This window comes from Hyperolius riggenbachi, chromosome 10 (genome assembly GCF_040937935.1).
Source record: "Hyperolius riggenbachi isolate aHypRig1 chromosome 10, aHypRig1.pri, whole genome shotgun sequence".
In the NCBI taxonomy this organism is placed as follows: Eukaryota; Metazoa; Chordata; class Amphibia; order Anura; family Hyperoliidae; genus Hyperolius; species Hyperolius riggenbachi.
Window position 1 is genome coordinate 238644865 of NC_090655.1, and position 26773 is coordinate 238671637.

At 42.4% G+C, this 26773-nt stretch overlaps 1 protein-coding gene across 1 annotated transcript; it reads right to left on the bottom strand.

Annotated features, from left to right (window-relative positions):
- Positions 1 to 9: 9 nt before the first annotated feature.
- Positions 10 to 26739, bottom strand: LOC137536971 (uncharacterized). The gene is made up of 10 exons (XM_068259135.1): positions 26641 to 26739; positions 18270 to 18386; positions 17972 to 18142; positions 17760 to 17838; positions 17063 to 17160; positions 15807 to 16947; positions 9760 to 9857; positions 9457 to 9684; positions 9198 to 9330; positions 10 to 3317 (listed from the first exon to the last, which is right to left on the bottom strand). Exons 1-10 carry the CDS (start codon positions 26737 to 26739, stop codon positions 1399 to 1401), a joined length of 4083 nt encoding a protein of 1360 aa, XP_068115236.1. The 3' UTR covers positions 10 to 1398.
- Between the last annotated feature and the right edge of the window lie 34 nt (positions 26740 to 26773).

Below are 26773 nucleotides of genomic sequence, written 5' to 3' on the forward strand. Positions count from 1 at the left end.
TGTAAAAAAAAAAATATCACATGTGTACCTAGAATCATCCAAATAACATTTAATCAACAAAGAGATTGGGATTGCTTGCTGTCTTACAGGCAACATCTACAGTTATTATATTTCTATTTATTGTATTTATGTTACTTGACAGTAAAAAAAAAAGACCAGGAACATGTAAATTATTACAAATACATATTTTAATTGATAGAGTGGCTCCTGCTGGGGAGACTGGTGAGTTGTGTAAGCAGAAGTCTCCTCACTTTACTGCTGTGGCATACAGGCCTCTAGCATTACAAGAGCCAGCTCTCCTGACTTTGATTGGCTGGTCACTTTGGGGGGCGGGAACACAAGAAACTGAAAATAGAAAACCAAGGGCAGTCACATGACAAGGTGGGCGGGGATACCAGAGAGTTTTCAGCAACAGCTAAATGTCTGCAGGAGCAGAGCCAGGAATGATGGCACAGAGATGTCACCACTGGAGTCCCCAAGAGATAAAAGCCCTCCACACACTAGACTCCGCCTATAGCTAAATATCACTACAGAAATACAGATATAAATTCTGCACTCACAGACATCAATTCCTGCGAAGGAAAGGCAGCTGGGATTACACAAATTAATCTTTCGTTTTAGAAAGTCCGCAGAGCCAAAATCACAACAGAACCAGACGTGTCGCCATCCTGAATCATTTATCCCTTCACCAATCAGCAGCCAGCAAGATCAGAGTTCTTGTCTGCGTGAGTTGTCTGGTGTTTCAGAAGGACACCATTCTCATAGAAGCTTCTCCCACTTTCTGAATATAAATAAAGGGCGCTCTCCTCTGTGCCTCCTCATGTGCTGATGAAGGTTCCACTCTCAAAGAAGCATTTCCCACACTCTGAACACACAAGTTTTCTCACCAGTATCAATTTTCTGGTGTCTCACAAGGGGTTCCTTTTTTTTTTTTTTCAAAGAAGCTTTTCCCACATTCTGAACACGAAAAAGACTTGCCGCTGTAACTTCTTATGTGCTCAAGAAGAGCTTCACTCTTAGTGAAATATTTCCCACACTCTGAACATGACAAAGGCGTGTGTCTCCTGGTGTGTCTCCTCATGTGCTTATTAAGATCTTTCTTCTCCAAAAATCACTTCCCACACTCCGAGTATGAAAAAAGCAGCATACGCCTGTGTGGCACACCTTACATCTGATAAGGTGCCGCTTGTGAATAAAGTTTTTCCCACACTCTGAACATGTAAAATATGCTCTCCTGTGTGACGTTTCTGGTGACCACGTAGATGTTGCTTACCAATATAATCCTTTCCACAGGCTAAGCATGCATAAAGACACTATCCTCTGTGACATCCCTGGTGTGAGCCAAGATCTTTTTTAAAATATAAATATTTCCCACATTCTGAACATACACAACTTGGCTCACTCATGAAGTTTCTCGTGTTTAGCAAGTGTTTCTTTGCTAACAAATTGTTTCTCACATGGTAAGCATGAAACAGGACTATTATCTCTGTGCCTTTTTAGGTGCTGAAGAAGGCTTGCTTTCTGATTGAAAGTTCTGCCACACTCTGAGCAAGAGAAATAATACTTGCCAGTGTGTCTCTTCATGTGTTTAAGAAGACCTCGTTTGTCAGTAAAGAGATTCCCACATTCTGAACATGAAAAAGGTTTCAGACCTGTGTGACTTGCCTGATGCCTAATAAGCTGACTCCTCTGTGAGAAGTCTTTCCCACATTCTGAACATGAAAAAGAACGCACACCAATGTGACTTCTTATGTGTTTATGAAGAGATGAGTGGTCAATAAAACATTTCCCACACTCTGAGCATGGATACGGCTTCTCACCTGTGTGAGTTCTTAGATGTCTAAGAAGGTTACTATTTTCTGTAAATCCCTTCCCACATTCTGAACATGAAAAAGGTTTCAGACCTGTGTGACTTACCTGATGCCTAATAAGGTGACTCCTCTGTGAGAAGTCTTTCCCACATTCTGAACATGAAAAAGAACGCACACCAATGTGACTTCTTATGTGTTTATGAAGAGATGAGTGGTCAATAAAACATTTCCCACACTCTGAGCATGGATACGGCTTCTCACCTGTGTGAGTTCTTAGATGTCTAAGAAGGTTACTATTTTCTGTAAATCCCTTCCCACATTCTGAACATGAAAAAGGTTTCAGACCTGTGTGACTTACCTGATGCCTAATAAGGTGACTCCTCTGTGAGAAGTCTTTCCCACATTCTGAACATGAAAAAGAACGCACACCGACGTGTCTTCTTATGTGTTTCTGAAGAGATGAGTTGTCAATAAAACATTTCCCACACTCTGAGCATGGATAAGGCTTCTCACCTGTGTGAGTTCTTAGGTGTCTATGAAGGTCAGTATTTTCTGTAAATCCCATCCCACACTCTGAACATGAAAAAGGTATAAGGCCTGTGTGACTTGCCTGATGCCTAATAAGCCGACTCCTACGTAAGTAGTCTTTCCCACATTCTGAACATGAAAAACGTTTCAGACCTGTGTGACTTGCCTGATGTCTAATAAGGTGACTCCTCTGTGAGAAGTCTTTCCCACATTCTGAACATGAAAAAGAACGCACACCGACGTGTCTTCTTATGTGTTTAAGAAGAGATCCGTTGTCAAGGAAACATTTTCCACACTCTGAGCATGGATAAGGCTTCTCACCTGTGTGTGATTTTAGGTGTCTAAGAAGGTCATAATTAGTTAGAAATCTCTTCCCACACTCTGAGCATGGATAAGGCTTCTCGCCTGTGTGTGTTTTTAGGTGTCTAAGAAGGTCGTAATTGGTTACAAATGTCTTCCCACACTCTGAACATGAAAAAGGACGCCCACCAGTGTGAGATTTCTGGTGTTTAACAAAGCTTCCTTTAGTAGCAAAGTGTTTGTCACAGTGTAAGCATGAAAAAGGATGCTTATCTGTGTGAGTTTTCTTGTGTTGAAGAAGGTCTTTATTCTCAGTGAAACCTTTCCCACACTCTGAACATGAGTAAGGATGCCACTCTATGTGTGTTTTAAGATGTAGGGTGAGAGTGGATTTCCTACTAAAATTTTCACCGCATTCAGAACATGATAATCGTTTACGAGCTCCACCTCTATCAGCACTTATGTTACTGGCAGAGTCCTCAGCATTAGATGGAGCTTTTATAGAATGTGATTGGTCAGAAGGTTCTTCAGGATCCGAGGATGATCCATCTGCACTGTGATCTCTATGATTTGTGTTTCCAGTGATTGGAGAACATTGTGTGACGCCATCATCTTCTGTAGCACCATCTGGAGGTGGAATAGGATGGACCTCCGAGGGGATCCTCACATCATTTCTGTCTGTTGGGGAACAAATATAAAACAATGTTTATAGCTCCTGTTATGTAGTTGGGAATCCTGTATGCTGCTCTAGTAGGCAGAAGTGTCACAGCGCTCGAGAACAGATTGGCTGCAGAAGAAAATGAATACATGAAATAAAACCATAAGAAGTGATGTAACATGATGAGATACATGTGTATGTAAAGACCCAATCCTAATTACAACTAGACGTACAGGACAACTGAAGTGAGAGAGATGTGGAGGCTGCCATAAATATTTCCTTTTAAGTGATACCAGTTTCCTGGCTATCCAACTGATCCTCTGCCTGTAATACATTTAGCCATAGACCCTGAACAAGCAGATCAGATGTTTCTGACATTATTGTCAGATCTGACAAGATTAGCTGCATGCGTGTTTCTATTGTTATTCAGACACTACTGCAGCCAAATAGATCAGCAGGGCTGCCAGTAAAATGGTATTGTTTAAAAGGAAATAAATAAGGTAGTCTTCATATGCTCCTTACTTTAGCTGTCCTTTAAGCAGGTCTTACACTTTTTGATTAGACTGTCAATATACAATCATTAATGATACCAACGCCAATAATATAATATAATTAGGTGATCGATCATCCAGGGAATTTTACTGTTAATGGCCACCTTAAGGCTGTAAGTGAGGTGGTAGAAGGAGAGCTAGTAGACCCAGAGGTAGTAGAGGGAGAGTTGGTGGAGATAGAGGTGGTACAGGAAGAATTGCTTGAGGCAGAGGTGGTAGAAGGAGAGTTGGCAGAGACAGTTGTGGTAGGAGAACTAGTGGAGAGAGGTGTGGTTGAAGGAGAGTTAGTGATGACAGAAGTGGTAGAAAAAGAGCTATTGGAGATATTGGTGGTAAGAAGCGATGTGGTTGAGACAGCAGCGGTAAGAAGTGAGTTGGTTGAGGCAGAGGTGGTAGGAAGAGATCTAGTTGAAGAAGAGTTGTTGGAGACAGAGGTGGTGGAAAGAGAGCTGGTGGAGACATAGGTGGTAGAAGGAAAGTTTGGTGGATAAAAAAAAGTGGTAGAAGAAGAGGTGGTGGCGACAGAGATGGTAGAAGAAGAGGTGACGGAGACAGAGATGGTAGGAAAGTTGATGGAGACAAAGGTGGTAAAAGAAGAGCTGGTGGAGACCGAGGTGGTAGAAAGTAGGTGGAGACAGAGGTGGAAGGAGACTAGGTGGAGATAGAGGTGGTAGAAAAATAATAAGTGGAAATATAGGTAGTAGAAGGAGAGCTGGTAGAGACAGAAGTGGTAGAATATGGTGGAGACAGAGATGGTAGAAGGAGTTGGTAAAGACAGAGGTGGTAGAAGAAGAGTTGGTTGAATAGAGGTGGTAGAAGGAGAGTTGGTGAAGACAGTAGTGGAAGGAGAGTTGGTAGAAATAGGAGGTGGTAAAGAAGAGTTGGTGGAGACAGAGGTGGCAAGAGAAGGGTTGGTGGTAGGAGTAGAGTTGGTGGATACAAAGGAAGCAAAAGCAGAGTTAGTGGAGACAGAGGTCGTGGTAGGAGATTTGGTAGAGAATGAGTTGGTAGAGGGAGAGCTGATAGAAGAATAAAAGGAGATAGAGGTGATAGAAGGAAAGCTGGTGCAAACAGAGGTGGTAGAAGGAGTTGGTGGAGACAGAAATGGTGGAGAAAGAACTGGTGGAGACAAAGAAGGTAGAAGGAGTGTTGATTGTGATAGAGGTGGTAGAAGGAGAGTTGGTGGATACAGAGGTGATAGAGGGAGAATTGGTGTAGACAGAGGGGGTCAATACAGAGATGGTAGAAGGAGAGTTGCAGGAGAGAGAGATGATAGAAGGAGAGCTGGTGGAGGCAGAGGTGATAGAGAGTTAGTAAAGACAGAACTGGTAGAAGGAGAGATAGAGAGACAGAGGTAGAAGAAGGCGAGTTGGGGACAGAGGCTGTAGAAGGAGAACTGGTGGAGACAGAGTTAGTAGAAGGAAAGTTTGTAAAGAAAGAGGACACCTGATGGAGGCAAAGTATGTAGAAGTAGCTCAGTGCAGAGGTGGTAGAAGGAGAGCTGCTGGAGAGAGAAGTGGTAAAAGGACAGTTGGTAGAGATGAAGGTGGTAGAAGGAGAATTAGTGGGAACGGAGATGGTAGAAAGAGCTAGTGGAGACAAAGGTGGTGGAGAGAGAAATGCTGGAGATAGAGGTGGTAAAAGGAGAGTTGCTGGAGAGAGAGGGATGATAGAAGAGCTGGTGGAGGCAGAGGTGGTAGAAGGATAGTTGCAGGAGAGAGAGGGATGATAGAAGAGATGGTGGAGGCAGAGAAGGAGAGTTGATGGAAGCAGAGGTGGTAGAGGGAGAGTTGGTGGAGACATAGGTGGTAAAAGGACAGTTGGTGGTGACACGTGGTTGAAGGAGAGCTGGTGGAGAGAGTGGTGGTAGAGGGAGAGTTGATGGAGATAAGAGGTGGTAGGAGGAGAACTGGTGGAGACAAAGGTGGTAGAAGGAAAGTCGGTGGATACAGAAGTAGTGGAAGGAGATGAGGGGAAGACAGGTGGTAAACAGAAAAGTGGTGGCGGAGGTACAAAAGATGTAATATATAAAAGAAGGAGAGATGGTAGAAGGACAGATGGTGGACAGAGGTGGTAGAAAAAGAACTGATGGAGACAAATGTGTTAGAAGGAGAGCCCATGGACACAGGTGGTGGAAGGAGAGGTGGCGGAGACACATTTGTTAGGAGAGGTGGTTAAAGACAGAGGTGGTAGTAGTAGAGTTGGTGGAGGCAGAGGTTGTAGAGACAGAGATGGTAGGAGTTGGTGGAGACACAGATTGGATAAGGAGAGCTGGTGGAAACACAGAGGTCAGAAAATCTCATATTAATGCAGATAAATTATCTCCATCTTGCTTTAAGTTGATTATACATGTTTTAAAATGTTTTCCAAATTATTTGAGTGAATTTCAAGACTTTATGATTATAAGCAGAGTTCTTGTTTAATCAGAGTTAGATTGTTGGTTAAAGTAATCCTTAAGGTCCGTACACACACCGGACTGCAGGCAACGACGGGTCTGTCGTCACCTCCCGCTGGGTGGGCGTTCCAGCGACAGTCGGCGGACTGATACGGCTGTTTCTGAGTGATCCGCCAGGCGGATCGCTCAGAAACAGCCTTATCAGTCTGCAGACAGACTGTACAAACGCCGGACTGTCACTGGAATGCCCACCCAGCGGGAGGCGACGACGGACCCGTCGTTGCCAGCAGTCCGGCGTGTGTACGGACCTTTAGTGTCATTTTCTTCAGTTAACTGTTTGTTCCCTGTACAAGGTTATGTTTATATTCAGATAGCACTGGAGAAATGTTTTGACTTTACTCAGTTCTGGCTGTAATGCAATGCACTTATGTAAGGCCAACCACATGCACTACAGAAGCTAAGCCTTCTATATGCTTATATATTAATCATGTATAGTGATTATAGAGTTATTAATTAATGAGTTGATCAATAATAGACCTATAAATAAGTTTGCTTTCTATATAATTTAGCATGTATTAAAACAGATGGCTGTTTGTTATGAATACAAAACCAAAACAATAAGCCATGTGATTAAACAATGAAGCATGTGATCAAGACATTACAACCTGTGACCACAGGAGGGGTTCAGAAATCCCCATTAATGATGTATCAAAGAACATACCATATTTTTAGAACATAAGATAAGCTTGAACATACGCATATATCTTGGCATACATTAGATCTAGAAAGTTGTCATACGTACACCACTTGGGTCATAAGATCTAATTAAAATGTTAGTGATGTAATTTTGATTAGAAAAGAAGTAGATTGCTTACGTTAATAAGCCAAGTAGCGTCATATATGTACGCACCTGCTCATATAGCCCAATAGTTTAAAAATGTCTCAAAATGTTAGCATGTACCAGTTAAAAATAAGTTTGAATTTTGTGCGTCACCATAAAATCCCCAAACAGAAGCCATCTTAGAAACTTTACAATAAAAAGCCCTGGCAGGCTGGTATATTTGATCATTGAGCCTGAAACTCTACTGAGATCGATTGAGGCCTAGCAAGAGACTCAACCTTCCACTGTGATTCTAGAACACAAGACAGGTGATATGCATTATTCTTGGTGAATTTATTGACAATAGCTTATGTAAACATGAAAGACTTGTCATTTCAAACTTCAGCAGTTTTACGCTTTTTAAGATAAAAAATTACATTAAAAAGTTATCTACCAATCAGTAAGCATTACTATTTAAATGCAATTACAAGCTTACGGACAACTACCTAGCTTTGTTTTTATGAAGATGTATCTACTTAAAGTTCTTTATACAAGAATAGAACTCTATATATCATTTTTAAGGATAATGCTATATTTGTGTGTACCCTACACTGTACAATTTCGAGATAAGTATCGGTGGAGGATAAAATCTACAGCAGAAGAGTTGCTATATTGATATGGACTTGTTTCACTAAAAGGAACTTTGAAAAAATGTATATTGGATGATGGACAACAACTGGAGAGATGTATATGTCTGTACAGTATATATGCTTTATCTATTTTTTTCATATCAATATAATTTTATAAACTTCAACTGATGAGTGTTGCATATTTTGTCCAGAGGTAAACCTATTCACTTATAAATATTCTGTTTATAGTAAGCTACGCACCCACTGCTGGCAAATCTTGATTATGACGACTTTTAAGGCCCATACACACGTCAGATTTTTTTAAACGCCGGGTCGTTTGGATGTCCCATCGTTCGGATGTGAAATCAGGCGTGTGTATAGTCCGTCTTCAGCTGATAAGACTGGTCTTGATCTTGGTCTTATCAGCTGAACGACGGACTGTACACATGCCCGATTTGACGTCCGGACAACTGAACGACGGGACGTCCAAACGACCCGTCTCTGAAAAAAATCTGACGTGTATATGGGCCTTTAGGTTTGCCCTTTTAGTAGTTGATAAGTGGTGATGGAGGTACAAGAGATGTAATATATAAATGGCATAGATAAAAGTAATAGAGATGAAGGTGGGAATGTTGCAGTATGTATAAAGCTGAGGGAGAAGGGGAAGGGGGTTTAGATAAACAGACAGTAAATGGTGGGAAAAATGAAAAGAAATAAGAAAGAAACGTGGCAGAGAGTTATGTACAGAAATGTACAGATACCAGTAAATGGATCCCCTTCCACAATAATGTTGGATCTACTTTTGCATCCAGCTGGCAGATGGAGAGATATTGGTGTTGAGCTTCTGGTGGACCCGTGTCCTCTGTAGCCACATGCTGCACACATGCTACACAGGTTTCTGCACCTTCATGCAAAGTAATCATGGCTGCCTAACAATACAAAACACCTTCCAGGCTGGTCTGGAGACACTGGACTGTATGGGAATCACTATGCTACAGAGCACACAGGAGCGCTGCTGGTCATGTGACACTGCAGATAGCATGGGAGGGTGTAATACACATGTGGGTGGTCCTTACTAAACTCTGATGACCCTGTTGTATCTCACATGGCAGTGGTGAGTGCAGCAGAGGGAAGTGTGACTGTCTGTGGGATGAAGGAAGGGAGGGGATGAGAAGTGGGGTGACAGATGTTGTGTTCTCCCCGGTATTCTGACTTGCCTGATCCCAGCATGCTTTGCACAGCGTACCTATTTGTGATCCCACATGTATGGTACAAAGGAAAAACACATCCACATGTACAGATCTTCATGTTATAGGAGACAATATTACAGCTGAATAACTGCCTCATTATCTGGCCACATTACCTCTGCTGCAAATGAGGCTCATCATCTACCAAACCAGACTAAAGGATAATTCATACTAATGGCGAGCAGCTTATAACTAATGAGGGGATGGAGAGGATCTCAGTGTCCGCATAGAATAGGTCAGGTAAGGTTATTTCTTCACCTGAAACTGGCATTCTCAATTCACTGGTCACCATCATGTCCTCCTCCTCCATACACTGCCGGCCACCCGTCACTTCTGTCTCCTCTTCTTCTTCTTCTTTAATCTCATGTTTCATATCAGTCAGTTCTTCAGCCTAAACACACAAAATCATAGAAGAAAATACATTTCCCACATTAGAATTAATGAATTGAGACTCTATAGTAGATTATCATTTCAGAGATTTGAAACACACAAGTTGTAAACCTTCAGTGCCAAATACCTGATATTGCAGCGCATAGCTGTGATCTTCCTGCGGACAAACCTGGGAATAAAGAGGACCTGTACTGCTCTCTGGTGGGTTTGTGCAGATGGATGATTCAATCTTAAAGTCACTACAGAGATCTGTGAGTCCTCCTGAGAGCTCCGCCTCCTCCATCACACTGTCTGCTCCATCCTCCTCTTTCACCTCGTCTTTACCAGCAATGCTTACATTGTTCGGCTTTCCATTCTGATTATATAATAAAGGTATAAATACCAAAATAAAAAATGTAATTTTGTTTGTAGTTTTTGATCAATTTTTTACCTGATAATGGTGAGGGATGGTGTGATCTTCCTGTGTATAATCCGGGGAATAAGGAGGACCTGTACATCTCTCTGGTGGGTATCTGTTATAGCATCCATCTGTAGGAAACATACACTGAATACAATTAGCATAATTTACAAACATCTCCATGCAACTGCAGCGAGGATAGCAGAACGGAATTAGAAAACATTGGCTTATCTCTTCCTCATTTGTTGGTGCTATAATGTTATTCTAAGAAATGGAGATGGGCCTTTCATATGGTGTACAGTATCTTCTTCTCATATGTTGGTGCTATGAGGTTATACTGAGGAATGGAGATGGACCTTTCATATGGTATACAGTATCTCCTCCTCATTTGTTGGTACTATGATGTTATACTGAGGAATGGAGATGGGCCTTTCATATGGTGTACAGTATCTCCTCCTCATTTGTTGTACTATGATGTTACACTGAGGAATGGAGATGGGCCTTTCATATGGTGTACAGTATCTCCTCCTCATTTGTTGGTACTATGATGTTATACTGAGGGATGGAGATGGACCTTTCATATGGTGCACAGTGTCCCCTCCTCATGTGTTGGTACTATGATGTTATACTGAGGAATGGAGATGGGCCTTTCATATGGTGTACAGGATCTCCTCATTTGTTGGTACTATGAGGTTATACTGAGGAATGGAGATGGGCCTTTCATATGGCGTACAGTATTCAACCCCCCCCCCCCCCATTTGTTGGTGCTATGATGATATACTGAGGAATGGAGATGGGCCTTTCATATGGTGTACAGTATCTCCTCCTCATTTGTTGGTGCTATGATGTTATACTGAGGAATGGAGATGGGCCTTTCATATGGTGTACAGTATCTCCCCCTCATTTGTTGGTACTATGATGTTATACTGAGGAATGGAGATGGGCCTTTCATATGGTGTACAGTATCTCCTCCTCATTTGTTGGCACTATGATGTTATACTGAGGAATGGAGATGGGCCTTTCATATGGTGTACAGTATCTCCTCCTCATTTGTTGGTGCTATGATGTTATACTGAGGAATGGAGATGGGCCTTTCATATGTTGTACAGTATCCCCTCCTCATGTGTTGGTACTATGATGTTATACTGAGGGATGGAGATGGACCTTTCATATGGTGTACAGTATATCCTCCTCATTTGTTGGTACTATGATGTTATACTGAGGAATGGAGATGGGCCTTTCATATGGTGTACAGTATCTCCTCCTCATTTGTTGGTACTATGATGTTATACCGAGGAATGGAGATGGGCCTTTCATATGGTGTACAGTATCTCCCCCTCATTTATTGGTGATATAATGTTATACTGAGGAATGGAGATGGGACTTTCATATGGTGTACAGTATCTCCTACTCATTTGTTGGTACTATGAGGTTATACTGAGGAATGGAGATGGACCTTTCATATGGTGTACAGTATCTCCTCCTCATTTGTTGGTACTATGATGTTATACCGAGGAATGGAGATGGGCCTTTCATATGGTGTACAGTATCTCCCCCTCATTTATTGGTGATATAATGTTATACTGAGGAATGGAGATGGGACTTTCATATGGTGTACAGTATCTCCTACTCATTTGTTGGTACTATGAGGTTATACTGAGGAATGGAGATGGGCCTTTCATATGGTGTACAGGATCTCCTCATTTGTTGGTACTATGAGGTTATACTGAGGAATGGAGATGGGCCTTTCATATGGCGTACAGTATTCAACCCCCCCCTCCCCCATTTGTTGGTGCTATGATGATATACTGAGGAATGGAGATGGGCCTTTCATATGGTGTACAGTATCTCCTCCTCATTTGTTGGTGCTATGATGTTATACTGAGGAATGGAGATGGGCCTTTCATATGGTGTACAGTATCTCCCCCTCATTTGTTGGTACTATGATGTTATACTGAGGAATGGAGATGGGCCTTTCATATGGTGTACAGTATCTCCTCCTCATTTGTTGGCACTATGATGTTATACTGAGGAATGGAGATGGGCCTTTCATATGGTGTACAGTATCTCCTCCTCATTTGTTGGTGCTATGATGTTATACTGAGGAATGGAGATGGGCCTTTCATATGTTGTACAGTATCCCCTCCTCATGTGTTGGTACTATGATGTTATACTGAGGGATGGAGATGGACCTTTCATATGGTGTACAGTATATCCTCCTCATTTGTTGGTACTATGATGTTATACTGAGGAATGGAGATGGGCCTTTCATATGGTGTACAGTATCTCCTCCTCATTTGTTGGTGCTATGATGTTATACTGAGGAATGGAGATGGGCCTCTCATATGGTGTACAGTATCTCCTCCTCATTTGTTGGTGCTATGATGTTATACTGAGGAATGGAGATGGGCCTCTCATATGGTGTACAGTATCTCCTCCTCATTTGTTGGCGCTATGATGTTATACTGAGGAATGGAGATGGGCCTCTCATATGGTGTACAGTATCTCCTCCTCATTTGTTGGTGCTATGATGTTATACTGAGGAATGGAGATGGGCCTCTCATATGGTGTACAGTATCTCCTCCTCATTTGTTGGTGCTATGATGTTATACTGATGAATGGAGATGGGCCTCTCATATGGTGTACAGTATCTCCTCCTCATTTGTTGGTGCTATGATGTTATACTGAGGAATAGAGATGGGCCTTTCATATGGTGTACAGTATGTCCTCCTCATTTGTTGGTACTATGATGTTATACTGAGGAATGGAGATGGGCCTTCCATATGGTGTACAGTATCTCCTCCTCATTTGTTGGTACTATGATGTTATACTGAGGAATGGAGATGGGTCTTTCATATGGTGTACAGTATCTCCACCTCATTTGTTGGTACTATGATGTTATACTGAGGAATGGAGATGGGTCTTTCATATGGTGTACAGTATCTCCTTCTCATATGTTGGTGCTATGATGTTATACTGAGGAATGGAGATGGGCCTTTCATATGGTGTACAGTATCCCCTCATTTGTTGGCACTATGATGTTATACTGGGGAATGGAGATGGGCCTCTCATATGGTGTACAGTATCCCCTCCTCATTTGTTGGTACTATGATGTTATACTGAGGAATGGAGATGGGCCTTTCATATGGTGTACAGTATCTCCCCCTCATTTGTTGGTACTATGATGTTATACTGAGGAATGGAGATGGGCCTTTCATATGGTGTACAGTATCTCCTCCTCATTTGTTGGTACTATGATGTTATACTGAGGGATGGAGATGGACCTTTCATATGGTGTACAGTATCTCCTCCTCATTTGTTGGTACTATGATGTTATACTGAGGAATGGAGATGGGCCTTTCATATGGTGTACAGTATCTCCTCCTCATTTGTTGGTACTATGATGTTATACTGAGGAATGGAGATGGGCCTTTCATATGGTGTACAGTATCTCCTCCTCATTTGTTGGTACTATGATGTTATACTGAGGAATGGAGATGGGCATTTCATATGGTGTACAGTATCCCCTCCTCATGTGTTGGTACTATGATGTTATACTGAGGAACGGAGATGGGCATTTCATATGGTGTACAGTATCTCCTCATTTGTTGGTACTATGATGTTATACTGAGGGATGGAGATGGACCTTTCATATGGTGTACAGTATCTCCTCCTCATTTGTTGGTACTATGATGTTATACTGAGGAATGGAGATGGGACTTTCATATGGTGTACAGTATCTCCTCATTTGTTGGTACTATGATGTTATACTGAGGGATGGAGATGGACCTTTCATATGGTGTACAGTATCTCCTCCTCATTTGTTGGTACTATGATGTTATACTGAGGAATGGAGATGGGCCTCTCATATGGTGTACAGTATCTCCTCCTCATTTGTTGGCACTATGATGTTATACTGAGGGATGGAGATGGACCTTTCATATGGTGTACAGTATCCCCTCCTCATTTGTTGGCACTATGATGTTATACTGAGGAATGGAGATGGGCCTTTCATATGGTGTACAGTATATCCTCCTCATTTGTTGGTGCTATGATGTTATACTGAGGAATGGAGATGGGCCTCTCATATGGTGTACAGTATCCCCTCCTCATTTGTTGGCACTATGATGTTATACTGAGGAATGGAGATGGGCCTTTCATATGGTGTACAGTATCTCCTCCTCATTTGTTGGTGCTATGATGTTATACTGAGGAATAACAATGGGCCTTTCATATGGTGTACAGTATCCCCTCCTCATGTGTTGGTACTATGATGTTATACTGAGGAATGGAGATGGGCCTTTCATATGGTGTACAGTATCTCCTCCTCATTTGTTGGTACTATGATGTTATACTGAGGAATGGAGATGGACCTATCATATGGTGTACGGTATCCCCTCCTCATTTGTTGGCACTATGATGTTATACTGAGGAATGGAGATGGGCCTTTCATATGGTGTACAGTACGTCCTCCTCATTTGTTGGTACTATGATGTTATACTGAGGAATGGAGATGAGCCTTTCATATGGTGTACAGTATCCCCTCCTCATTTGTTGGCACTATGATGTTATACTGAGGAATGGAGATGGGCCTTTCATATGGTGTACTGTATCTCCCCCTCATTTGTTGGTACTATGATGTTATACTGAGGAATGGAGATGGGCCTTTCATATGGTGTACAGTATCTCCTCCTCATGTGTTGGTACTATGATGTTATACTGAGGAATGGAGATAGGCCTTTCATATGGTGTACAGTATTTCCTCCTCATTTGTTGGTACTATGATGTAATACTGGGGAATGGAGATGGGCCTTTCATATGGTGTACAGTATCTCCTCCTCATTTGTTGGTACTATGATGTTATACTGAGGAACGGAGATGGACCTTTCATATGGTGTACAGTATCTCCTCCTCATGTGTTGGTACTATAATGTTATACTGAGGAATGGAGATGGGCCTTTCATATGTGTACAGTATCTCCTAATTTCTTGGTATCTCCTTTAGTGTGAGGTTCGTTTCATATATTTGTTTAAAGTGACACTGAAAAACAAAACATATGATATAATGAATTGTATGAGTAGTACAGATAATTAATAGAACATTAGTAGCAAAGAATTTCCAGTTATATTGCTATTTTTTTTTTTTTTTTTTAACATTGAATCATTCTCTAATATTTGCAGTTTACAAACTACACTCTGTATTTTAAAATATGAAACACAGCAGAAATAATGACCCTTTGAACTTTTTGGCAGTAAAATCTTATTTGAAGTTGTCTTTAGTTGTTTCTTTGATGTAGAAGTGCTTCAGAAAATAGCATTGCTCTCTGCCTAAATTAGTTGGAGAGCTTGGAGAAGCTTTTGCATAGATAACGAATGAAGTTTCTTAACTCTTCCTGTACTGGAAACAATATGAGACTTATATCAATGCTACTAATGTTCTATTTCTTAGCTGTACTACACACAGAATTTGTTATATAATAAGTTTATTTTCACTTCAGATTCCCTTTAAATTAGGAGCCCCCAGATGTTCAGTTACATTTAATTTCAAATGCTTGAAAATGTCTGCTTCTCTCTTCACCAGCAACTGCCTAATCTGTCTATACTCTGTATTCTTATCTGACCCATCCCAATCCCCCTTATACCTAACAATTTCCTGAACCCATCATTTAGGCCTCGATCACATATGCGCAGCTGTCATTTCGGCAGTGTGTATGATGTGTGACATGCAAGAACTGTAGAAGTGCATAGACAGTACTTCTGCCATTCCCATCATATGCACTGCGCAGCAGAGCGATGCGCTATCGCACTGCTAAAGGCATTTTTCGGGAATCGCAGCATTGACTCATTCACTGTAATGAATGTGATCAGCAGCACAGCGCATAGCGGTGCAGATGGTGTGTGATTAGACACATTGCGTTCCCCAAACACACGGCTATCTGTGCTAAATGATGTGAACGAGGCCTTATCGATGCTCCTTCACTAAGTAGTCCTACCCTTAATCCTTTCTCATTTAACATTGATTATTCAGTCTCATAAGATGGTAATGCAAATCATTTCAGAGTTTTCAGTTTATTTCTTCACCTGTGCTGATGTCCAGAGAACATTCCTCTTCTTTAATTGTCCTCATGTCACCCTCCTCCATACACTGCTGATCACTCCTCACATATGTCTCTTCTTCAATTGTCATCATTTCACCTTCTTCCATAGTCAGCTGGTCACTCCTCAGATACATCTCTTCTTCTTCCACTTTAATTGCCCCCATCATGTCACCCTCCTCCACAGACTGCTGATCACTCCTCACATAGGTCTCTTCTTCTTCCTCATTACTTGTCCTTATGTTACCCTCCTGCGTAGTCTGCTGATCACACCTCACATATGTCTCTTCTTCTTTAATTGTCCTCCTCATGTCACCCTCCTCCATAGTCTGCTGATCACTCCACACATATGTCTCTTCTTCTTCTTTAATTGTCCTCCTCATGTCACCCTCCTCCATAGTCTGCTGATCACTCCTCACATATGTCTCCTCTTCTTTCTCTTTACTTGTCCTCATGTCCCCCTCCTCCACTGACTGCTGATCACTCCTCACATAGGTCTCCTCTTCTTTCTCTTTACTTGTCCTCATGTCACCCTCCTCCACAGACTGCTGATCACGCCTCACATATGTCTCCTCTTCTTTCTCTTTACTTGTCCTCATCACGTTACCCTCCTCCACTGACTGCTGATCATTCCTCACACATGTCTCTTCTTCTTTCTCTTTACTTGTCCTCATCATGTCACCCTCCTCCACTGACTGCTGATCATTCCTCACACATGTCTCTTCTTCTTTCTCTTTACTTGTCCTCATGTCGGCGTCCTCCACAGACTGCTGATCACGCCTCACATATGTCTCCTCTTCTTTCTCTTTACTTGTCCTCATCATGTCACCTTCCTCCACTGACTGCTGATCACTCCTCACATAGGTCTCCTCTTCTTTCTCTTTACTTGTCCTCATGTAACCCTCCTCCACTGACTGCTGATCACTCCTCACATATGTCTCTTCTTCTTTCTCTTTACTTGTCCTCATGTCACCCTCCTCCACAGACTGCTGATCACTCCTCACATATGTCTCTTTTTCATCTTTAATTGTCATCATTTCACCTTCTTCCATAGTTTGATGTTCAGCCTTCATAGAAGTCTCTCCTTTCTCTTTAATATAAACTTTTAAATCGGTTGGTTCTTTACCCTAAAAACAAGTCAAAGGAAATAATATTTCGAGTTGTAAGCAATATTTATCTATGATCACATGAAACACATTTTTTACAAAATTTAAAGAGTTTCAGTCTCTCAGCTAAATCTACCTGATAATGGTGGGGGGTGGTGAGATCTTCCTGTGTATAATCCTGGGAATAAAGAGGACCTGTGCATCTCTCTGGTGGGTTTCTGTTACTGGATCCATCTGTAGGAAACACACACACTGTCTTAACAAATTGGGGCTTATTCATGAAGATGCGCTGCTATAGCAGTGTGAGCTCCATGACAGCGCTGCACTCTAAATTCAAGGTTGCACGCTATGCTCGCTCTTGCAGCGTAACACGACTTCCTTAGTTACGAGCGTTGCTTAGCAACGAGCGTTCCTTTAAAAGCTGGCCTCTGCTTTGAAGTTATCAGGACCGCGATACTTCACTAGCGTGGCCGCTACTATGTTAACACAGCTACTACGTTAATTAACATAATAATTATGTTAAATACATAGTAACTATGTTAATTAACATAGTAGCTGCTGCTCTAGTGAAGTATGGCAATAGTGATACTTCAGAGCAGCGGTTGGCATTTAAAGGAACGCGTGTTGCTATGTAAGCAACGCGCGTAACTAAGGAAGGCGCGCTACGCTGCAAGAGGGAGCATAGTGTGCTACCTTGAATTTAGAATGCAGTGCTGCCAGGTAGCTCTCTATAGAAGTGCAGCTTCATGAATCAGCTCCTTGTCTCTATTGGGAATATAGGTGGACTCTCCTTAGTAATCTCTCCTTTACAAGAAATTAATGTCTCCTCTTACCCAGTGATGGGAGTGGCAGCTGATTCTCTATCATGGTCTCCTTATAGAGTTCCTTGTGTCCTTCCAAGAATTGCCACTCCTGCATGGAGAAAAAGACAGAGATCCCGATACCTTATACAGTAGGAAGCAGACACACACAGCGGTACAGTTACCGTACAAGCGCATGCCTTGCCGTTACTGGATAATGTCCCATAATACCCAGCATTGCTCACCTTTCCTGTCAGCAGCTCCATCATCTTGTTGATGACTTCTACAATCTTCTTCACATTGTTTCTCTCAGATGTTAGGGAGTGAGGTGGCCGCTCTGTGATGTGGGATGGTCCATGGCGATGGCTGCTGGGTGTCAGTAGTTCACCAGATGTCTCCTTCACTATTTTATAATTCTGTACAAACATATACAATAACAGTCACCGTATACATTCCCAGAATCCTCCTCACCTCTCCAGTGATCTGTGTATTATTAATAGAGATAGGAGTGATGTCATATAACCTTCCCAGAATGCTCCTCACCTCTCTGGTCACCAGTTGGATGATCTCCAGGGTGAGGTTTAATATCCTCTCAGTCATGTGACTCCAGTTCTCCATCCTCAGTCCTGTGGTCATGTGATTTCTTGGAAAGGACTTTCCCTGTAGAGGGATAATAAAGAATAGGTGAACAAATCATACATCAGGAAGCCACACACTTTCTGCCCTGACTTGGAGATACAGAGGAGGAGGACCAGGTCACTATTCTGGTGACACCTATGTAGGAACCACTGATGAAAGGTTTATATCTATTTTCTGTGCTTCAGTGACTTTGTCTCAGCCAATGTGCAACACAGCTGAAGTTATTACTTATCTCTGAAGAAGCGGATGCTGTTCCATAAAACACCCATCAGGATTTGTGATTTGGCTTGGAAACAATTGCCTCTTATGCATGGAGAATCATGTCATGGATTTATATCTATTTAGTCCTTTATGTATATTTATGTATAGTTATTGTATATTTAACCACTATGAGACAATAAAAAAAAAAAATATTCATACCTAGGGCTTCCTCCAGCACCCTTCAGGCTGATAGGTCCCTCATGGTTCTCCTCCACCACCTGGATCTTCTCCTAGATGCCCCATTAACACCATAAACTGGGGGCACACTGAGCATGTGTGGCCCATCTGCATGCGTGCCCCATCACACTCCCTTCACTGCCACCGTTCTACGCCTGTGCAGTACTACTGCAAAGGTGCAGAATGCTCCCGGCCGTGGAAATGTGACGGGGGAGTGCGCATGGCTGGACTGCGCTTGCATTTACTGGCCCAGACTGCCAGAATTAGTGGACCGCTTAGTGGAAGATCTAGGAGGTGGAGTAGGCCGGCAAGGGGCTGATTAGCCTGAATGGGGCTGGAGGAAGCCGCAGATATGAATTATTTTTTTAATTTTTTTCATCTCAGGTACACTCTAAGGGCCAGAGTCTTTTGTTCCCCTCTGTGATCACAGGAAGCCTATAAAACTGGCTCCCCACTGGCACACAGAACTCCGCTGTCATTGGGCGATTGTGGCATGTGTGCATGGAACCGGGCTAATGAGATTTGCATCCTAGCAGAGATAAGAAACTGCAAAAGCTGCAGATTACAATAGCCTATGTCCCCAACAAGATAAACAATAAAAATATTGCTTTCATTATACTATATACATTTAGAGCTTTATCTTTCTACACTTTATATAACCCACCTCTTCTGTTGGGATATTGGTGTTTACTGGTCCATACTTATAGTTAGTTGTGCTTATTAGGATGGGGATGATGTTCCAAGTGACATGGGGTAACAGGAGGTGACATAATGGTGCCAGAGGTAGGGACTCACTACTGTATTTGGTAACAAGGCATTATCTCTGTGCCCGGTCACTGTAGAGACATGGCTCTCATCACCTATCACCCTGTACTGGCCGCACATAGCAGAAGCAGTCTATCCCCAATAAGAACACAGAAACCATGCTCCTCACCGTGAGCTAAGCGAATATGTATTAGAGAGATGCCAAAGGGGGCGTGGCAAAATAAACAGCAGAATTAGTAAGACCACTGCACACTTGCAGGAATCTACACTATCCCTACAGCCAAGTTAAAAGCCAGAGCCTTCATTGTAAGAATAAGGTCTCTTATGTAGTCACATAAAGGATCCCCTTGTTAGTATGTTTCCTCACTCTGGCCATGTTACACACAGTGCATACATGCAAGCATTCAGTGTATCAAACCTATCTAAAGATTAGAATCTGCAAGTATGTACTGAATGCTTGCATGTATGTACTGAGTTCGGAGATGTCACCAAAGGATCAGTCTGGTGGATGGGATACAGCGGAAGCCTGATTAGGATCCAGAGGTTTTTCCCTCCCAAGGTAAGAACCCCCCAGGGGCACTTTTATCCCAAAAGGTTTACTTTAAAGAAATGAAGCAAAAAAAAAAAAATGATATAATGAATTGGTTGTGTAGTACGGATAATTACTAGATTAGTAGCAAAGAAAATATTCCCATATTTTTATTTTCAGTTATATAGTGTGTTTTATAACATTGCATCATTCTTTAACCACTTAACATCTCAGTCGTTTTCAGCTTATGCATCCGAGGAATGTTCACCTCCCATCCATTAGCCTATAACTTTATCACTACTTATCACAATGAACTGATCTATATCTTGTTTTTTCCGCCACCAATTAGGCTTTCTTTGGGGGTACATTTTGCTAAGAGCCACTTTACTGTAAATGCATTTTAACAGGAAGAATAAGAAAAAAAAATGAAAAAATTCATTATTTGTCAGTTTTCGGCCATTATAGTTTTAAAATAATACATGCCTCCATAATTAAAACCCACGTATTGTTATTGCCCATTTGTCACGGTTATTTCACCATTTAAATTATGTCCCTATCACAATGTATCGCGACAATATTTTATTTGGAAATAAAAGAGCATTTTTTCCGTTTTGCATACATCACTATTTACAAGCTTATAAAAAAAAAAATAGAGAGAAATATTTCATCTTTACATAGATATTTAAAAAGTTTAGACCCTTAGGTAAATATTTATGTGTTTTTTTTTTTTTTATAGTAATTTTTTTTTTTTTTTTTATTAAACATTTTATGTGGGCATTTTTGGGAGGGTGGGATATAAAAGTGTTTTATTTGGGGAAATATTGGTGTATTGTAATGTTTTTTTGCATTTACTTGTAGTTTTACTTTTTGGCCACAAGATGGCAATCTCGAGTTTGTTTACATGACGTCACTCTAAGCGTACAATGTACGCTTAGAGGGACACAGCTTCAGAAAGAGCGAAGCTTCCGAGAGAAGCTGTCGCTTTTTCAGCGGGGGAGAGGAATCAGTGATCGGGCTCCATAGCCCGATACATTGATTCCGTGGCTACCGAATCCGCGGCCGGGAATGCGCGTGCACGAGCGCGATCGGCCGCGGGAGCGCGCGGGTGCGCGCCTGTCCTCCTTGACGTTTTTATACGTCAAGGAGGACAAAGTGGTTAATATTTGCAGTTTAACATCTACTCAGCATTCTAAATGATTTTTTTCAGCGCAGTCTTGTGAACTATTGACTTGTAGTCTGGCAGAGAAAAAGAAAATTCTTCACTAACAGTTGAGATAATAAACTTCAGAAGACAGCCCTCTCCAGAGTCATAGAGCTTAACCACTTCCCGACCGCCTAACGCACAGGGGCGGCCGGGAAGTGGAGCCCGCAAGGACCAGCTCATGCCCAAAGGCGGCGGTCCATGTAAGGGCATGGGCGGAGCGATCGCGTCATCCGTGACGCGATCCTCTGCCGGTGCCTGTCACCGCTCACCCGCCGCAACATCCCGCCGGCCATACGGAAGCGCCGGCGGGATGTTAACCCCGCGATCGCCGCATACAAAGTGTATAATACACTTTGTAATGTTTACAAAGTGTATTATACAGGCTGCCTCCTTTCCCGGTGGTCCCAATGTCCGAGGGACCACCAGGGCAGGCTGCAGCCACCATATGTCGCACCCAAGCACACTGATTTCTCCCCCCCTGCCCCAGATCGCCCACAGCACCCCTCAGACCCCCCCTGCCCACCCCCCAGACCCCTGTTTGCACCCAATCACCCCCCTAATCACCCATCAATCACTCCCTGTCACTATCTGTAAACGCTATTTTTTTTTATCCCCCCCCCTGCCCCCTCCTGATCACCCCCCCCCCACCCCTCAGATTCTCCCCAGACCCCCCCTCCCTGTGTACTGTATGCATCTATCCCCCTGATCACCTGTCAATCACCCATCACCCCCTGTCACTGCCACCCATCAATCACCCCCTGGCACTGCCACCCATCAATCTGCCCCTAACCTGCCCCTTGCGGGCAATCTGATCACCCACCCACACCAATAGATCGCCCGCAGATCCGACGTCAGATCACCTCCCAAGTGCAGTGTTTACATCTGTTATCTACCCTAAACACCCACTAATTACCCATCAATCACCCCCTATCACCACCTGTCACTGTTACCCATCAGATCAGACCCTAATCTGCCCCTTGCGGGCACCCAATCACCCGCCTACACGCTCAGATTGCCCTCAGACCCCCCCTTATCAATTTGCCAGTGCAATATTTATATCTGTTCTTCCCTGTAATAACCCACTGATCATCTGTCAATCACCTGTCAATCACCCATCAATCACCCCCTGGCACTGCCACCCATCAATCACCCCCTGGCACTGCCACCCATCAATCAGCCCCTAACCTGCCCCTTGCGGGCAATCTGATCACCCACCCACACCAATAGTTCGCCTGCAGATCCGACGTCAGATCACCTCCCAAGTGCAGTGTTTATATCTGTTCTCTAGCCTAAACACCCACTAATTACCCATCAATCACCCCCTGTCACTGCTACCTATCAGATTAGACCCCTATCTGCCCCTAGGGCACTCAATCACCCGCCCACACCCTCAGAATGCCTTCAGGACCCAGCCCTGATCACCTCGCCAGTGCATTGCTTGCATCTATTCCCCCCTCTAATCACACCTTGAGACACCCATCAATCACCTCCTGTCACCCCCTAGCACACCTACCCATCAGATCAGGCCCTAATTTGCCCCGTGTGGGCTCCTGATCACTCGGCCAAACCCTCAGATCCCCCCCAGACCCCCTTCCGATTACCTCCCCAGTGCATTGATTGCATCTATTTTCCCCTCTAACCACCCCCTGAGACACCCATCAATCACCTCCTGTCACCCCCCTAGCACTCCTATCCATCAGATCAGGCCCAATACAACCTGTCATCTAAAAGGCCACCCTGCATATGACCGGTTCCACAAAATTCACCCCCTCATAGACCACCTGTCATCAACATTTGCAGATGCTTATACCCCTGAACAGTCATTTTGAGACATTTGGTTTCCAGACTACTCACGGTTTTGGGCCCGTAAAATGCCAGGGCGGTATAGGAACCCCACAAACTGACCCCATTTTAGAAAAAAGACACCCCAATGTATTCTGTTAGGTGTATGACGAGTTCATAGAAGATTTTATTTTTTGTCAAAAGTTAGCGGAAATTGATTTTTTTTTTTTTTTTACAAAGTGTCATTTTTCACTAACTTGTGACAAAAAATAAAATCTTCTATGAACTCGCCATACACCTAACGGAATACCTTGGGGTGTCTTTTTTCTAAAATGGGGTCACTTGTGGGGTTCCTATACTGCCCTGGCATTTTAGGGGCCCTAAACCGTGAGGAGTAGTCTAGAAAACAAATGCCTCAAAATGACCTGTGATTAGGACGTTGGGCCCCTTAGCGCACCTAGGCTGCAAAAAAGTGTCACACATGTGGTATCGCCGTACTCAGGAGAAGTAGTATAATGTGTTTTGGGGTGTATTTTTACACATACCAGCATGGGTATGTGTAAAAATACACCCCAAAACACATTATACTACTTCTCCTGAGTACGGCGGTACCACATATGTGGCACTTTTTTACACCCTAAGTACGCTAAGGGGCCCAAAGTCCAATGAGGACCTTTAGGATTTCACAGGTCATTTTGCGACATTTGGTTTCAAGACTACTCCTCACGGTTTAGGGCCCCTAAAATGCCAGGGCAGTATAGGAACCCCACAAATGACCCCATTCTAGAAAGAAGATACCCAAACGTATTCCGTTAGGAGTATGGTGAGTTCATAGAAGATTTTATTTTTTGTCACAAGTTAGCGGAAAATGACACTTTGTGAAAAAAAAACAATTAAAATCAATTTCCGCTAACTTGTGACAAAAAAATAAAAACTTCTATGAACTCACCATACTCCTAACGGAATACGTTTGGGTATCTTCTTTCTAAAATGGGGTCATTAGTGGGGTTCCTATACTGCCCTGGCATTTTAGGGGCCCTAAACCGTGAGGAGTAGTCTTGAAACAAAATTTCTCAAAATGACCTGTGAAATCCTAAAGGTACTCATTGGACTTTGGGCCCCTTAGCGCAGTTAGGCTGCAAAAAAGTGCCAATCATGTGGTATCGCCGTACTCGGGAGAAGTAGTATAATGTGTTTTGGGGTGTATTTTTACACATACCCATGCTGGGTGGGAGAAATACCTCTGTAAATGACAATCTTTTGATTTTTTTTACACACAATTGTCCATTTACAGAGTTATTTCTCCCACCCAGCATGGGTATGTGTAAAAATACACCCCAAAACACATTATACTACTTCTCCCGAGTACGGCGATACCACATGATTGGCACTTTTTTGCAGCCTAACTGCGCTAAGGGGCCCAAAGTCCAATGAGTACCTTTAGGATTTCACAGGTCATTTTGAGAAATTTCGTTTCAAGACTACTCCTCACGGTTTAGGGCCCCTAAAATGCCAGGGCAGTATAGGAACCCCACTAATGACCCCATTTTAGAAAGAAGACACCCCAAGGTATTCTGTTAGTAGTACGGTGAATTCATAGAAGATTTTATTTTTTGTCACAAGTTAGCGGAAATTGATTTTTATTGTTTTTTTTCACAAAGTGTCATTTTCCGCTAACTTGTGACAAAAAATAAAATCTTCTATGAACTCACCGTACTACTAACGGAATACCTTGGGGTGTCTTCTTTCTAAAATGGGGTCATTTGTGGGGTTCCTATACTGTCCTGGCATTTTAGGGGCCCTAAACCGTGAGTAGTAGTCTTGAAACGAAATTTCTCAAAATGACCTGTGAAATCCTAAAGGTACTCATTGGACTTTGGGCCCCTTAGCGCAGTTATGCTGCAAAAAAGTGCCACACATGTGGTATCGCCGTACTCAGGAGAAGTAGTATAATGTGTTTTGGGGTGTATTTTTACACATACCCATGCTGAGTGGGAGAAAGATCTCTGTAAATGGACAATTGTGTGTAAAAAAAATAAAAAAATTGTCATTTACAGAGATCTTTCTCCCACCCAGCATCGGTATGTGTAAAAATACACCCCAAAACATATTATACTACTTCTCCTGAGTACGGCAATACCACATGTGTGGCACTTTTTTGCAACCTAACTGCGCTAAGGGGCCCAAAGTCCAATGAGCACCTTTAGGCTTTACAGGGGTGCTTACAAATTAGCACCCCCCAAAATGCAAGGACAGTAAACACCCCACAAATGACCCCATTTTGGAAAGTAGACACTTCAAGGTATTCAAAGAGGGGCATGGTGAGTCCGTGGCAGATTTCATTTTTTTTTTGCCGCAAGTTAGAAGAAATGGAATTTTTTTTTTTTTTTTTTGTCACAAAGTGTCATTTTCCGCTTACTTGTGACAAAAATTAATATATTCTATGAACTCACTATGCCTCTCAGTGAATACTTTGGGATGTCTTCTTTCCAAAATGGGGTCATTTGGGGGGCATTTATACTATCCTGGAATTCTAGCCCCTGGATGTCAGGTGGTCAGAAAAGTCAGAGATGCTTGAAAATGGGAAAATTTACTTTTTGCACCATAGTTTGTAAACGCTATAACTTTTACCCAAACCAATAAATATACACTGAATGGGTTTTTTTTAATCAAAAAACATGTTTGTCCACATTTTTTGCGCTGTATGTATACAGAAATTTTACTTTATTTGAAAAATGTCAGCACAGAAAGTTAAAAAAAATCATTTTTTTGCCAAAATTCATGTCTTTTTTGATGAATATAATTAAAAGTAAAAATCACAGGAGCAATCAAATAGCACCAAAAGAAAGCTTTATTAGTGACAAGAAAAGGAGCCAAAATTCATTTAGGTGGTAGGTTGTATGAGCGAGCAATAAACCGTGAAAGCTGCAGTGGTCTGAATGGAAAAAAAGTGGCCGGTCCTTAAGGGGGGTAAAGCCCACGGTCCTCAAGTGGTTAATGGCTTTTTTGCATAGAGATAACAACTGGAGTTTCTTAACTCTTCCTGTACTGGAAACAATTAGACGTTTGTCTCTGATCCTAATGTTTTATTTCTTAGCTGTACTACAGATACAAATCATATCATCATTTTTTTTTTTCGTGTCAGTGTCTCTTTAAGCAAGGGCATTACAATAAAGAGGTGTAGAGTATGTCACTTTGCATACGGTGTAATTTCCACATTGCATCTGATAAGAGAGGTTTTAGACCCTCAGAACTAAGCTTGTAGCCAATCACACTTGTTGCTGAGCATGAAGCGTTCAGAGATGGAAGTGTGACGTTTTGAACCTTTGATAACCATCATGTGCCTGTTTACCTGCGAGCTGAGGGGGGACCTTTTCCTACAGAAATAACATGCTTGCATAAGTTGTTTCTCTAAACTGTTTCTAGCTGAGGCATACAAAATGGAGAACAGTGAAGCACAATATGAAGATTTAAATGTATAATTTCTTTCACATGTGTAAAATATGATATCTACATATTATAAACACACTCTATAAAATACAGTTCTCTGTCATTACCTCCTCTGCTTCCAGCACCAACAATGTACCCTCGCTACTTCCAGCAGCCTCCTCTATAACTTCCTGCCTGTGGCTCCTCCCTTTCCTTCCCCTGTGCATCCCACACACATACACAGCACACTGCAGGGCCAGA

What these genes read in the sequence shown, in the direction of transcription:
- LOC137536971 (XM_068259135.1), bottom strand. Translation starts at nt 26,739, where the DNA reads ATGCACAGGGGAAGGAAAGGGAGGAGCCACAGGCAGGAAGTTATAGAG. An exon ending in TCCAACTGGTGACCAGAGAG is followed by an intron (nt 18,143 to 18,269) that starts GTGAGGAGCATT and finishes ATGTTTGTACAG; the next exon opens with AATTATAAAATAGTGAAGGA. An exon ending in ATTGAGAATGCCAGTTTCAG is followed by an intron (nt 3,318 to 9,197) that starts GTGAAGAAATAA and finishes GTTCCCCAACAG; the next exon opens with ACAGAAATGATGTGAGGATC.